The 15,502-nt window shown below is 44.6% G+C and overlaps 1 protein-coding gene across 1 annotated transcript in view; it reads left to right on the top strand.

The window, feature by feature from the left end:
- The window catches only part of LOC138723714 (BEN domain-containing protein 5-like), a 935,765-nt gene extending 921,968 nt beyond the window's left edge, over nucleotides 1-13,797 (top strand). Inside the window, exon 13 of the mRNA XM_069863065.1 lies at nucleotides 12,764-13,797. Coding sequence (XP_069719166.1) covers nucleotides 12,764-12,887 — 124 coding nt within the window. The 3' untranslated portion in view covers nucleotides 12,888-13,797. The remainder of the gene's footprint in view (nucleotides 1-12,763) is intronic.
- The last annotated feature ends 1,705 nt before the right edge of the window (nucleotides 13,798-15,502 follow it).

The raw sequence follows: 15,502 nt of genomic DNA, 5'->3' as shown, positions 1-15,502 counted from the left end.
CCATAAGCTTTACAACTAGTTTAGTCGATGTTTTAGTGTTTGTCCAAATGGAATTCTTTTTGGACATGAAGTAAGGTGCTGGTGAGCAATGCACACAAGCATGAATAGAGGATTTGAAATGCACGCGCTCTAATCCCTGCAGTGCTACTGGCCCTCTCTATGGTGTTGGCCAGTTAGTGCCCTTTCAGCATCTCTTAGCTTGTGCAAGGAGCAAGGGAGATACCACAGAACTTGGTTGAGAAACATCATTTTTTGAACAGGCAAAGCTGCGTAATAATGTGAGAGGGGGAGCAAAGCAGAAACCAGAGCTATTGTTTCATGGGAAACACCATATTCAGAATTTGCTTCTGTCCTGAGGAAAAAGCAATAATACCTCCAAACTCAAATTTTCCAGTTAAATGCATTTGAGCCAATTGGAATGTTTCATTCAGGTTTCAACTTTTTAATGCCACAACCAGATACAATTTTTATTTTTCAGTGAAAAAGCCAATTTCAAATTGTCAAGGGAGGTAGCTGAGCCTTGAAATTCACTCCCTTTTTACCCCCTACCGTTTTTCCCCATTTAAAAAGTACTTGTAGGAACTGTTGCTTTTTGCAAAGGAACGCTTTCCTAGTGAAGATTTTCTAGTGATGTATAAGATAGATGTTACAAATATCAGCCCAGACCATAGAGCAATTGCTGGAGTTCTTTCTGCAGCCTTTAAAAATCCTCTTGGTGCAGCCATTCTGGCAGTTCCTTATATATGCGGTCTGAGGCAGGCTGACTGCATTAGGTGTCTAAACGCCCTGCTTTGAGACCATCTCCCTTTCTCTGTTCGTGATCTTGACACAACAGTTTAGGCTGGCTCAAGGAGGATTGTCAGCACGGCAGTTCTGAACGCTCTTATCTGCAGAAACCTGCAGGGTTAGCAGAGAAAAGCATCCAGCATCTTCCTCTCCTCCGGAAATTGAATGTATCATTTCTCTCAGACTCCCAGGGGCCACAGCCTCTGAGGCTAAAAGCCCATGACTATTACTGAACCTAATTACCACCTGACAGCAAAGTCCTTTTCCGTAGCATCATTCAGTTACCTCATCAAAAGGAATGTTTGTTTGCTTTCTTCATTTTAAATTCAAGAACCACTGACAGTGGTAACTGAAGCATTTTAATCTCATTAAATATCCATGTCCATCTCTATAGAGACAGCCACACCAGCAGGGGAAGATACACATCTATAATCAGATTGCATAGAGCAAATTTTCTCGTTTCCCCACCAGAGTGTAATGGGGTGAGGGATCTTTTGTTTGGGGAATGCTACCTCCCAGGAAAATCGTAAATACAGTAAATGTTCAGCCCAAAGCCAACAGATGTTTAAGGAATATATTTTTAAAGATTCATGTTGTTAATAATTTCCTTATAGCATTAAAGTAACAGCTTTTCCCTCTAAGTAGACAAATGCCTTCTACTTGTAACCTCAGCTTTGTCACAACATTTGATCAGAGCCTGTAGACATACAAAATGTACATCAATGAAATGAAATTGGTTTTTGGAGCTGTCGTGTTAACTGCAAACCTGTCCAAACCAAAATCTCGCAAACTGCTGGGAAACAGAAGGGAGATGGCTGTGGCTTTAAATGTTCCTTGGCTAGGCAGTGGCACTAGGAAAGGACTGGAATATGTAAAATGATATTAAATATCTGTGTAATCAGGACTAATTATATGGCATGATTATTAGCTTGAAACAGGACATGTTGTGCCCACAGTTTATGAAAATATATTAAAACATTACCAGATTCCACATACTCAGTGGAAGAAAGCTGCAGAGTTAATAAACGTGTAAGGGACAACGAATTGGCTGCTTTGTCCCAGCCTACTACAGGCAGAATTATTTCTGTTTGAGGGAATCGGTGCAGGCAAATGTGTTATAATGATAGCCCTGGAAATAGCAACAACCTGCAACACTTCCAGAGCACATCTGACTGAAGGATCTTAAGGGAGGAAATGTTTATGTTGGTATCACCATGTTGCAGAGAAGGAAATGGAGGCACAGAAAAGGAAAAATGGTCCTGAGAGTCCAAAACACAGCTGGTACCCAAATTCAGGCACCTCTTCCCTCGCAGACAGTCCGTTTGACAACAGCCATCCTATAAAATAGGCAGTTCAGTGCAAACTGAATTAGGATCACCTGGAACAAGAGGCAAAAACTGATGCAACAGCTCTTGTTAAAGAACCAAGATTGAAGCTGGGGCTAAGTTACCTTTTACTATCCCATATGCTTGTGTACCTCATTCCAAGAGGGAAAGAGGAACTCCTGTGCCAGTGGTAGGTTCTTATGTGCCTGTAAGTGAATCCAACTGGTTAGTTGGACCTGTGGTTAAATTCTACCTGCCCTTGTCTACAGAAGCCCCTGAGACAAATGTCACCTGTAGATGAAGCCTTCAGTTCCTTGTTGTGAAACTGTGCCCAGCATTCTTGCAGGAGTCAGTCTCCACTGACCTCCCAAGTGCCCACCACAAAGGCAGGTTAGGACTGGAGCCCTCAAGCATTTGCTGAGCCTGCCGGTGGAGGGGCAGTAGGGGTCCTGTGTTTTGCCCAAGTGGCTGGTTGCTAGAATTTAATCTTGAACACATCGATGTGGTGGTTGTCTCCAAAGGGCTGGGGTGAACTTGCATACATGCCACTCTGCACTGAGCAATCCGGTTCCCTCCCAGCATGTCCTCACCAGCAAGAAGAGGTATTTACAGTTGCAGGCCAGAGAAATCAAGATTAGAGGCTTATGCTCCCTCTGTAACTGAAGGAATCTCTGGTTAAACCTCGCAGGTTATTCTTTCACGCACCCACCCTCCCACCACAGCTCATCCAGTCCCTCACAGGACTCTTCAGCCCCCTCCCTCCTGCTGAACTTTCCCCAGCCTTCCCCCTGATCCCCCAGGAGACCAGCCCAAAGGCCATACAAAGTTTCCCACAGCCTGCAAGGCAAGGTCAGGACTTGTTTCAAACAGCAACCCCAATGTGTCCTGCAGTCCTCATCATGGAAAGACCCTGTGATCTCAAACAAACGTCCAGTTCAGAAAGATAATGTCTGTTTTTATCAGCATGCTAAGCAATTATCTTACTGAAGGTGATGTGTCTGTGGTGAGATAAGAAAGCATCAATGACTCAGCTGGGGAGGGCGGTAAGGTTAGAATATTTTCTTGTGTGAGCTAATGAATTAAAAGCCTTGCTAAAAATGCTGGACGTTTTCTGGAGTGACAAAATGCATTTTTAAGAGAGTAAAAGAGACCTCTGTGCTGTTTACAGAAGCTGCTGGAGAAGGGAGTGTTGCCACTTAGACATTCTTCAGAGAGACTGAGGGAAGTCTGTTCTGAACACAACGACATTTCTCTAAGGTTGGGTTAAGTGGGCACAGAGCAGGAGAGTACAGTTCAGAAAAGGGCTGTCAGGTGGCAACGAAGGTTCGTGCCCTTCCTCTCTTGTTTCTATTGTTATTTAAGCTGTTCAGTGAGCAGCAAATTCTGCTCCTGTTGCACTCACTGGAAAGCATTTGAGTGGGGCTCCCTTTGACGTCACCAGTGGCACAGGGAGCTCTTCCTCTTACTGAGTCTCTATCTTGCACTTAGTTCTCTCTACTTGTGCTGGAATAAAGGTTAAGATTGTTTGGTTCGAAAGCAAGAAATGTCCTCCACTGAAATCTTTGGTAAGAGGTGAAACATTCGTAAGAGACTAAGAGAAAGCAGAACACAGCTGTTCCAGAAAGTGGTTAAGGTAGGAAACATAAATTTTGCTGAAAAATTCGCAAATGCCAGTTATATTGCACTGCCTTAAGTCCATCCCTTTGCCCGTAGTAGTGTTGCTCATTGTTGCTCTGGATCATTGGCTGCACAACAGAGCCCTGCTCCAGCATAGCATCAGCAGAGGAGTTTTTGCCTCTTTAAACCACTGACAGTTTTTCTCTGGGAGCCACCAATTCCATATTTCTCATTTTCTGGACACACTTGAGTTCAAATTGTAGAAGTGCTGAGTGCTTACAGCTCTGGAAGAGGTTAGGAGAGCTCAGCACAGAACAGATACAATATGGGTACCCTGAAAAATCCCACCTGGGCCTCACTAGTGGAGCATACTGCACCTCGTCTGCACCACATTTTCCTGTAGATAAAAACCCAAGCTCTCTGCTCACAGGGGTGTTGAAAGAGAATTTCTTCCTGTGTGGGATGCTCACAGTTGCTGCGCTGATACATGTGAGAGAAAAGTCCAGGATAAGATGAATAATTCTAAGAGCAGAGATTTGATGGCATGCAGCAAATAATGCCTGCGGCCATACGCTGAACAGAAAAAAAGGACAGAACAAAATATTGACTGGCCCTTCATTAATTGCCATCTGTCCACTGTGCCCCAAATGAAGCAGCAGTCATGTTGAAGAAAAAGTAGGCTGTAATGAGGTAATTAAAGACCACATCAGAAGGCATATCCGCCAGGAGGTTGAATTAAAATTGCTCTGACAGCCTTTATTCTGACAATTCCTCCTTTTGCTGCTTGACTTTGCAGCCTTAATGATGATGTATGAATCCACAGCTGCATATCCAACAGGCTGGGTAGGCCCATGGGACTGTCCCATCATCCTCAGAGGCAACAGGCATCTCGCTGGGTGGAGCTGAGGAATGTCTTCCTCTGTATGGGCACAGTCTGATAGGAGGCACTTCTGCCAGGACAATTCAATCGTTCAAGTTTTGAGCCCCCACCTTGACACTAAAGAGCTGTGTTTAAAAGTTGTGTAGTCCTACTGGCTCAGATCGATGTCATCCCAGGGATTTACTGCTTTCCAGCACGTGCTGTGTGGGGGTTCCGTCCCACTCTATGGGATGTTGTTCCCAGTCCATCTCTTGCTGCCTTTCAGAAAAACTCCCTGTACTTTTAAAATCTGCCTTCAGGATTTTTGAGGTTTCACCTACATCTGGTAGTGCTTTCTTTGACCTGGATAGGACTGAGATGACAGCTGAATGCGAAGTGAGCCGAGAGTGAAGCCACCTGTCTGCTTTATGTAGATGGCTGTTCTTGTGATTCTCTAGGGGCTGTGGTTGCTGCCATTCCCAGCTCCCTTCTCCCAAATTTAAATCACTGTCTTTTCATCTTTTCCCCCACCATTTTCAGTAGTTAAGAGGACAGCAGAGTCTAATAAACAGAAAAAAAAAAAAACCCCAAACTGGATGTCTTAGCAAGAGTTATCAATTTTGTCAGAGCAACAATATCCCACACCAAATTTGATCTCGGTGCCACTGAGATCTGAAATACTCTGAGTAGCTCTGCAATGCTATGACAGTGAAAGAAAGGAAAATCTGGCACCTTTTCTTTTTTTCTCATAATTGCTCTGACATAGAAGGTGATGTTGTTGGCAGTCTTTAAGCTATTCATTCCTTGGACTCTATGACAGGGCACAGGCATGTGTTACTACAGGAAAATACAGCCCAGCTAGCAAACTGGTTTGAATGAAAGGTCTATGCGGGCCAAACAAACAATATGTTCTCCAGCATGACCAAAGAGGCAGCTCAGATTTCTGCTGCACATTTCAGCCAGTCTGAAAGGCTGCTGCTGCTATTAAGGGCAAGTTCAGTGTCTCCATAATTTTAATTTGTTTTTAGTTACTGCAAAATAAAACTGACTTGGGTCTTGAATCAGAAGTGTCCCAGAGCAATCCTGAAGCTACTTCTGGATCTGGCCTTTTTTCTTGCCCACAGAGGATACACACAGGCTCTTTGCCTCCCCAGGTTACTTGTAGCATCAGCAGCTCATCCTTCTGCAGCCTCGAGGATGTGAAGGGACTCTCTGAGAGTCCCAAGGCACTGTCAATGCCTCTTGAATTGTGCAGACACAGCAAAGTAAATAGTTTGTTCCCCTTTCTCCAAAGCTGCTCCAGAGAGAGGTCAGCAAAACCACTTACAGTTCACAGAGAAAGGAGGAAATTAAATGAGGGTAAAAAAAAGGAGAGTCAGCTGCAAAACTCTCCATCACCATGCCAGCTCCTTTGGAGGGAGGATTGCAGCCTGTCTCAGGGATTTCATGGCGAGCACCCTGATGCTCTATACTGCGTCACTTCTGTAGGGACAAGTGGGACCAGACTGTATTTAAATCTTCCTTATGTTACTAGCAGGACTGGCCAGGGCTGCAGTGGTGCCTGATCCTACCAACCAGCACAGAAGCTCCACCTCGCAGCCAGAGCCTGCTGAATGTCTTACTTCGCTGTCTGCGTGTTCAAACAGTGTAAAGCTCATATGAGCATCTAAAAAACCCCTTGCTTTATCCTCCCACATTGGTCAGTGCTCCTTTAAAAGGAAAATTTTAAAAAAAGAAAAACTGCTTAAGAGTCAAACAGCTACAATCTGATTTCCAGGGCTGTAAATTGCATTAGTAATGGGAGCAATGCTATGGTTTAAAGGCAAATTATATGTTTTGCCTGAAAAATTAATTTTTGTTTTTTCCCCCTTCTCTGCTGGTAATTATAATCTGTCAGCTCACTCCCACACATGTCTGCACATTTTACGCAACTCTTGATACTTGTAGCTGTCGTTAAAGAAAACCTTTCAGGTTTTAAATGGTGACACATTTGCGTGGGTTCAACGAAAAGGATCCATTTGCAGAGTTTGGGGAGATTTGCAGTGCTTGGCCAGCTCCCAGCAGAGGGCTCACCAAAACACCATATTACAATTACTTGACAAGCTTTTGGGAACCAGAATGCCGTCTGGAAGGATTTTACCTTGGATTTAAACACACACACACACTAAAGCATATGTAAACAGCAAAATACACTTCTGGCTTGGTCCTGCTTTCAGATAGTCCCTGAACAGAGTGTGTGTGTAAAAATACTTCAGAACTAGCCCGGGGAGCCAGTGTACCTGACGGGTGGCCCAGCAGGAGAAAATGATCTGCATTACTGTATGAAGTAGATTGGGTCCATGTTAACAATCCCTTTCAAAACGAAGGTGCTGTCAGCTGATATAATTTAATTTACTCTACTTTAATTTACTTTTGGAAATGAGCTAAATGAATAAATTGAATTATAGCTCCTTTAACTCTGAAGGAGTATATCCACATAGGAGCTTACTGCGGTTTCACTAATCAGCTTTACATTTACACTCTAAATGTGTTTGAATTAGCTCTCACAGGCATCCTTATATAGATACGCCTGGAGATATCCACCTGCTTTTCCTTTTCCTTCCTTGGGCTTGTTGTTCTGAGGAAGCCAGGGCTTGGTAAGTAGATTTACAGCATCTGTGTTATTTCACACCTCACCCATCTGGGTTCTTCCTGTATTTCTAAAGAGCAGGACAGAGCACTCTGCTTTGAAAGCAGAGAGATGCTATATGTAAGGTGGTTTGACAAGGGTAATGTCTGATGTATATAGCACGTTCATCCAAATATCATATTAGTAATTTGAACAAGCACAAGCTCAAGAAGCGGTCATTTTCTGCTAGCATCTCATCAGGTAAGTGTAACCCGTTATTGTCCTGCTGCTCCTTAGGTACAGGATAGGAAGCAAGACAAAACCTATTCCTATCCTCTCTGCAGTTTCCTGCTCCAGAGTCAGTAAAGATATACATCAATGGCTGTGTCTTAGCTGTGTGTATTGCCCATAATTGTGCCTATTTCTCCTTCTCTTGTGGTAATTCTTGTGGTAATGTGGTTCCAGTTACAGGCTAACCATTCCTGCCTCTGGTGTGTTGTCTCCTTGGTGAAGGAGGTGTGCCTTACTGCAGTGAGCTGGGGAAGAAGAGCAGGAATGGAGAAATGGATGAGAGTAGCAGAATCCTTTCTGTGATTGAGGGAGAGACATCCAAACTTTGCAGTGAAAAACTGGTTGGATGGTGGAAAACTGGTTGGATGGCTGAGCCCAAAGAGTTGTGGTAAATGGAGTTAACTCCAGCTGGAGGCCGGTTACAAGTGTTGCCCCAGGGCTCAGTGCTGGGTCCAGCCCTGTTCAATATCTTTATCAATGACCTGGATGAAGGTATTGAATGCACCCTTAGCACTCTTGAGAAGAAATGGCTGAGGGGAGACCTTATTGTTCTCTACAAGTACCTGAAAGAAGGTTGTAGAGAGGAGGGAGCTGGGCTCTTCTCCCAAGTGACAGAGGACAGAACAAGAGGGAATGGCCTCAAGCTGCACCAGAGGAGGTTTAGGCTGAATATTAGGAAAAAAATTTTCACAGAAAGGTTTATTGGGCACTGGAACAGGCTGCCTAGGGAGGTGGTTGAGTCACCATCCCTGGAGGCACTTAAATGATGGGTGGATGAGGTGCTCAGGGATATGGTTTAGTGGCAGATAGAAACAGTTGCACTCGATGACCCAAGAGGTCTTCTCCGACCTGGTGATTCTATGATTCTATGCTTTTATGATTCTCTCCTGGGGAAGCAGGTTCTAATAGGCTTTATAAGCAGCACGTACCAGGTCCTGCATTCAGAAATGCTGGGACACAGGGTATGGATCTAATGAGATTTTCAGACAGTGCTGGGATTCTCCATGTACCACCTTGGTGGGGTTTGTATGGCCCAGAGATCATCATCTGTTGTAATAGGTGGGCAGTCATCTGTCAAGCATGGATTTGTGCTCACTTTCTGGAAAGAGGCACTGGTGTCCACTTGAAAAAAAAAAGAAAAAAATCAAGCCTGTGGTAATGACTGAGGATCTTTGACCTTTGCTCTAACATTTCAAATTTGTTTTTATTGCTTGTAATTGGCCTTACTTTGGAGCACGCACATCATCTAACTGCCAGGGCACTGGCTGTCATTATCTGCTGGGCCATTTGATTTGTGTTTTTTATGTTTTAAACTTGTCAGACATCCCCAGAAAATACTGCACTCCCTTTGCAGTGTCAAATATGGGCCTGGTTAATTGTGCATCCCTGAGAGTGTAGCATTTGAAGTAATCAGGCATTGATTGTTCAGCTGTGATGGCTGCAATGGAAATGCATCTTCTCTGTATGGAGGGGAAAGTGTAAAAAATTAGATCAGCAGGTACATGGCAGCAGCCAGATTTCTTGGTTTCAGGGATCAGAGGTTAGCCATTTTCCAGCCTTGATGATTAATTTTTCATCCCACTCATGTGGCCTAGGTAACTTTGTTTTCCAGTTCCTTTGCAATTTAAACACAGAATTCTATTTTATTTTTGCCTTCTTTAATATGTCAGCTGCAAAGTCACTAAATCAGATCTATTGCACCCCACCTCAATTTGCTTTGCTGGATGGAAGCAAAAGTCACAAAATGCCACAGTGGCACAAGCGTGCTTATGGCAGTGGCTTTGTAAAGCTCAGCTCATCTAAAACATTAGCCTGGTTTATAAGTCTGCTGATTCATTTTAAGACCTTTAAGGCTGAAGTTTTCCTAACAACAAGAAATCCAGATACAGTTGTTTTAGATGTGAACATCTACATTTAATTTTCAGTAGATGTATATAGGGCTTGTCTTCCTGTAGATGGGCTGGGAATACCCCAGGAAGCAATAGGAACATCCCCATTTTGCAAAATGTTAAAAACAGCATCACCAGAAACAGAGATGTTAGACTTCAGTGTGAATTATGCATCTGCTGTATTTAGATAGAAGCAATTTTGCTGTTGAAATCAGAGACTGGCATATTTTTCCCATGGGGTTCTGTAACTCAAAATTGTGTTGAGATCAAGCATGTAGTGCAGGTTTTTTTAGCTGTAAAGGTGAATGTATTCAGATTATTCAAGTGGTGATTTCTTGGATGTACAATTAGTTGACTGAGAGATGTGGTATAAATTTGGTATTGTAATTGCTATGCCTCTGAGATTTCAATTTGCAGAACAGTTTGCATGGCTGCAAGATTAACTGTTGTATGTGCGATGAGCATGCTGCAAAGTCGTGATTTGATCATGACTGTCTGTCAATTGGCTGTACATCTAAAAAAATCACTTTGTCACAAGTGCCTGATGTGAACAGAGTGGCTGATACTCACGATGCTTCAGTTTAGTGGATGCCTGGATCGCTGCTGGAAAAGACCAGTGTTTAAGAATCTCACCTGAAAGTGTTGTTGGATAGACAGAATTTCCTTTTCCTGTGTTACCCAAATCATGGAAAAGGAAGGAGGTTTAAGATCTGCTTTTACCCTCTGCATGTTTCGTATCATATTGTTTCCTTCACCTGCAGAGAGGAGAGTGGGAATGACATTCAGCACTTAGTGGACTGGCTGAGTGAGCTCAGAAATCGGTGTCTGTATGGTGCCAGCCCCGGTGTGGCCGTGAGCCGAGCCCTGCCTGCTGGTCCCAAGCTGGCTCTGCTCCTGGGAGCAAGCAGGCAGGCTGACAGCAGTGACACAAGCAGTGCTGAAGCAGCCCCAGGGCAAGGGATGGATTAACTGGCTTGCTTTCCTATGTTTTGGGGGGGGTTCTGTTTGGTCCACAGCTGCTGCTGTGTTTGGGTCTCCAGCGTTGTCTAGGAACATGTCAATGTAATTATACATAGAAGGAGAGAAAGCGCTTGTTCTCACTTCAGTGTGCCTCTCGGGTCTTCCTCCCAGGGTCCTAATTTATTTATTTTTGTCTCAGTGTTTATCTCTTCAAAATACCGCTGTGCCTTAGGTTGGTGACTGAACTGTGGAGATGCAGTAGATGCTGAACTGGTGGCAGCTGTGATGACAGAGGGGAGGGGAGGCCTGGTGGAGGTAAATCCCCCTTAGCCCAGTGCCCCATTGACCCCCACATTATTTCAATTCTTTTAAAATCTATTTTGAAGCCTCCTTCTGCAAATAAAAGCAGAAGCACTGACAAAACCACACATGTGTTGCGGGGAAGGCAGATTTGGAGGAGCCCAGCTACTCCGGGGTGAGTCAGGGTAGAGGGATCAGGAAACCTAGGTTTCCATCTCAGCTCTTTTCCTTTCAGTTCTCCATGAATCTTCTGCATGGTCACTTCACATTTGGTGCTATGGCTATGTGAACAGATAGGTTCTCCCCTTCATAGCAATCATGTCTCAGTATGAACTGATTCAGCATGAGCACAAGCTTGGCTTGGGTCTCCAGCTCTGTATCACATACGGATAACTGATACTAGAAGGAGCAGACTAAGTGCTGAGAGTAGATCATGCACAAGAAGAGGACCCTCTCTGTTTATGCCCTGCCATAGCAGTGGGGGTAAATGAACAGAACCAGCAGGGCATGGCAGGTACCGGGGACGAGCCCAGAGCTGTATGAGTGGACACCCTGAAGGCTAATTGGAGCCCCTTGGCTGGTGTGAGTATGGTTTGCTTTCCTTCCTCAAGATGGGAACCCATAGTAACTTATGCTCTGCCATGACGAGCAGGAGATGCAGCACCACAGAGCTGGAGTTTGGTGCACACAAGGGATGCTGATGGCTGCTGGGAGCAGGCGCTGCTTGAGGAAACTATACAGGGACTCCATTCTCTGCTGGCAGAGTTGTAGGGCTGTCTTGACTGCCAGCAGGCAGCCAAGACCTGGTTCCTCTGGCTTCTGGTTCCAGAGTTTGGCTCAGAGGCATCTCTGCAGTTCCAGTGTAACACCTTGGTGCTTGCAGAGGGTGAGGCAAAGCTCCCTGCTCTGGCGTGGCCCCTTGCTGCCTGAGTCTCCCTGAGCAGCAGTGATGGTGGTGCAGGACCGACACCCCCTGCCATTCAGCCTCTCATCAAAGTGATGGCTCAGGGTACAATAATGCAAGTTGTGCCACTTTTCCAGAGGTCTGGCTCTGCGTAGCAGCTAGACAGATCAGGGCTGAGGCTGTCTGGTCACTTGTGTCCATCTTGCTGTGATACACAAATGTGTCAGGACCTGGAGGGCGGAGAGGCAGTGAGAGTGCTGGGCTGTGGGATGGAGGATTTTAATTAAGGCCCCTAAGCAGAGGCTACATAAGTAAACAGAACAGAAATGTTACAGAATTAATGGATAAGAGAGGATAGAGATTTACTTTTCCTTAAAGCAGCAAACATTCATTCTGCACACCATAAACATACACCCAGCAGCACTTTGTCTGGGAAACAAGTACCCTTATTAAGAACCAAAGTGTTACAAAATAGGTCTGTCTCCCCCAGACAAGCAGTGGGAAGCCAAGAAGCTGTTTCTGTGGTGTGGAGCTGTGAGGAGCTCAGTTCTTAGCCCATGAACTCCTGGGGCATCACTGCAAAAGTATGTTGTACATAGCATAACTCCGCTCCTTTGGAGGTCAGCAGTTTGACTCCCACTGCTCTGCTAGGACTGTAGTACAAAAGGTGTGCTGGAAATGCCACACTCCAAACTACAGTGAGAACAGACGTTTTGCATGACTTTTAGATAATTGGATTTAATAGGCATGGTGAATAGCAGTATTACATCAGGCTCTTGGAAGGCACTGGTCTGGATACTGGAAGCACTGGCATCATGTATGATAGTGTATGGTATATGCTCTGTGATACAAGGGCTTGTTAATGAGCAGAAATTAAGTGAAACATTTCATGCATGTGGGGGCTGCAGTGAGGAGAAAACAGCAGTAAGTGCATTAGTCCAAGGGGAAGCAGTGGGGCCGTTCTCTTGGAGAGCTCAGAGCTAGCACAAAGCCCTTGAAGTCTCCTGGAAGGACTAACCCTGCTCTGGCCAGAGAAGGATGGAACCAGCTGGTCTTTAACCACCTCTAATTTGTTGTGAACTGCCAAAGCATTCTTTGCAGATGCACTTCACTGAGATGTTACACATGGCTTCTCCTCAGAGCACATCCCACACGCAGCTTACCTGCTGCTGAAACGCCACAGCATTTTACAGTACCTGTCCTCTCTCTCTCTTCCTTTGGCAGGAAAGAAAAACTGCCGCTTTTTAAATGCTCTACCCAGCGGGGCCAAGGGAACAGCCATGCTGGTGGCAAGCCAGAGAAGAGGAGCCAGGCACATCTGAAGGACCCGTCTGTCTCCACACGATGAGAGGAGCAGGAGGAGGAAGAAGAGGAGGACTGGTCTGTGGTGTGAGGCAAGGTGGAAGAGCACATCTGGGTCTGGAACCAATGACGTTTCTCTTTTTTTCTCAGATAACTATTTCTAAGATAACAAATAGTCCATGGAGGAAAAAGGGAGAGGGAAATTAGCTAGAAATTTTACTATTGATTCCTCTTTTTATTTATGGACGGTAAATCAATTTCAGGGCTTTTTTTCTTTTTTCTTTTTTCTTATTTTTTGTTTCATCTCTGAGAAAAGAAGAGTGACTCAATAGATTTACAGAAATCATTTGCAGGGGCTGAAAGGCTATTTGTTAAAATGAGACAGCCTCCCCTTCTTCTTCCAGCCTTGCTCTCTCTCTTTAAAGGGATAATCCATATGATGAGCTAACGAGGGAGTCCTGGCTCCCCTGCTGCACCATGTGATGTCTCCCCTTTTAGTGTCAGGCTCAGAAGCTCTTATGCCAATTGCATGTGCTAGCCCTGTTAGCTTGCATTAAGAGAGCCTGACAAATAGCTTCTGGGAGTCAGGCAGGCGCTCCTCAGTGTGCCGTTTATCATCCGCTGCATGGTTAGGTTTTTTGCTCTTCCATCAGATCATTTGAGGAAAATGGTCATATGAGAAATGTTACTGTCAGGCTGCAGGCATGAAACTGGCTGCAAGAGCTGTCTAACAGGCAGGAACCATGGTCCTCCAGCAAAAACAGGCTGGGGTCTAGAAAGACTAGACCTCCCAGAAGATGTATGGCTGAGGCAGTGTAAGTTAGGGGTAGTGCTGAAAGGAATGAACAAACAGTGTTGTGCCATTACTATAAGAAATCCCAAGTGAAACCTCACCATCTTCCCACTATATGGGTGGCACATGATTTCTCTGCTCAAAGCCACCATGATTAGGTTCTCCTGTCTTGTGTAACTAATCGAAACATCTGCCAGTGATGTGGATTTGAAGCGCAAGGCCAACGGTGGGTAAAAGAGGGTGACTGAGCAGAGTCTGAGTGTTTCCCAGGGAATTGGAAGGGACAGTGCACCTATCAGTCCCTCTTGCCAACCCATCAGAACACTTGGGAAGCAGCTTCTCTTCACTGTCTTCTGCCAGGAGTTGGCCTGCAATCGTGGCTTGGAGGAAAAGAACATGCAAAGACCCAACGATAGCGAGGGAAAGAATGAACTAGACTGGAGGTGAACAAAGACATGTGAAACAAGACTGAAGGAGTGCCTCTTGGTGTCAGGTGGTCCCAAAGAAGTAGTAGCCCCAGACACTCTAGTAAAAAACCTGGGTTGGTTGCTCCTTTCCTCTCTCCCAGGACTTGAGCACTGTAATCTAGGAAGAAAGTCAGACTTAGCTGGGTCCTTGTACTGGCCTGTGTGTGAGAAGAATGCATCCTGGGCCTAAATGAAAAGGTGTGAGAAAAATTGATAATTGTGGACTAAACAGACGTTCCAGGTAACTTAAATTTACTGTTACTTGTGAAAGTACTCTGTTATTCTTCGGCAATGGAGACCTGGCTGCAAGGTCTGAGCATGACCGACACAGAACCAAGATGTGATCCTAGGTAGAAGTTAAAGCAACTTGGTTACATTTATGCAGCCAGGAAGCTAGCAGGCCCTCCTAAGTGCTCATCTGTCTTTGAATACAGTTCCCATATTATGTCATGGGGGATAGAAGAGAGCTCTGTGTGAGGTCCCTGAGCTCCCTTCCATACATGTAAACAATAAGACAAGCAGAGTCAAGACTGAGGTCTGTGTTCTGCTTCTCAGGACCTCACATGCACTTCTGAATCCCCATCACAACACACTTCCAAGGAGCAACTGGCACATGGTTTCCATTCAGGTAGTATAACAGTGAGCAGGTACAAGTTAGAACAAATATTTGGCTTTGCATACCAAATGCAAAAAGGGCAAGTTATTTGAGGTCTGACAAAACTGAAGCTATTGTGTCTGTGCATTAGGCACTCGTTACCTGGGCTTTCATTAGTTAACTTTCTTCTCTTTGGTAAGAGGAACTTGGTTGAAAACAAGAGGGAGATATCCCACTGGAAGGAAAATTATTTAAAACACCAAGAAAACCTGATATTGTCAGCATTTCAAGGTGAGGGGGGTTAAACTGTGCAGATTTTAGGGGGAATAAAATGCCTTCATACGATGAATTCCAAGGCATCCAAAAGTCACAGTGTTGGCTCTCTGTCTCCAAAAGCAGAGTAATGAATAGCAGTGACAGTCTGATAATTAAAATGACCTCTTGGAGATATGGATTAGAAGGTACGCAGAGGGGGGATAAGTTCTCCTTCGAATTAATCTAGTGTTAATTTATGACTATGGTTGGGTTTTATACGGTTTTAGTGGAAGACTTTCAAAGTTGGTTTACCAGGGTAATAATGTTCCTACTGCATATTCATTATTTCTTTTTGAATGGTTCTATAAATATATATCTATCTCTATGTATATAACAAAAGAGTTTCAGGTATTTGCTTAGCCACTGAACAGAAACACTCTAGAAATATGAATAAAGTTATAAATGCAGCTGTGGAATGAGTCTGTTTCCTTCCTCCTCACAGGCCCCCAGAGTCATTTCAACACCAAGATGTGGACAAGCAGGTTCTGGGG

Source organism: Phaenicophaeus curvirostris, chromosome 8 (assembly GCF_032191515.1).
Source record: "Phaenicophaeus curvirostris isolate KB17595 chromosome 8, BPBGC_Pcur_1.0, whole genome shotgun sequence".
Lineage (NCBI taxonomy): Eukaryota > Metazoa > Chordata > Aves > Cuculiformes > Cuculidae > Phaenicophaeus > Phaenicophaeus curvirostris.
This window is presented reverse-complemented; position numbering and strand designations above follow the sequence as displayed.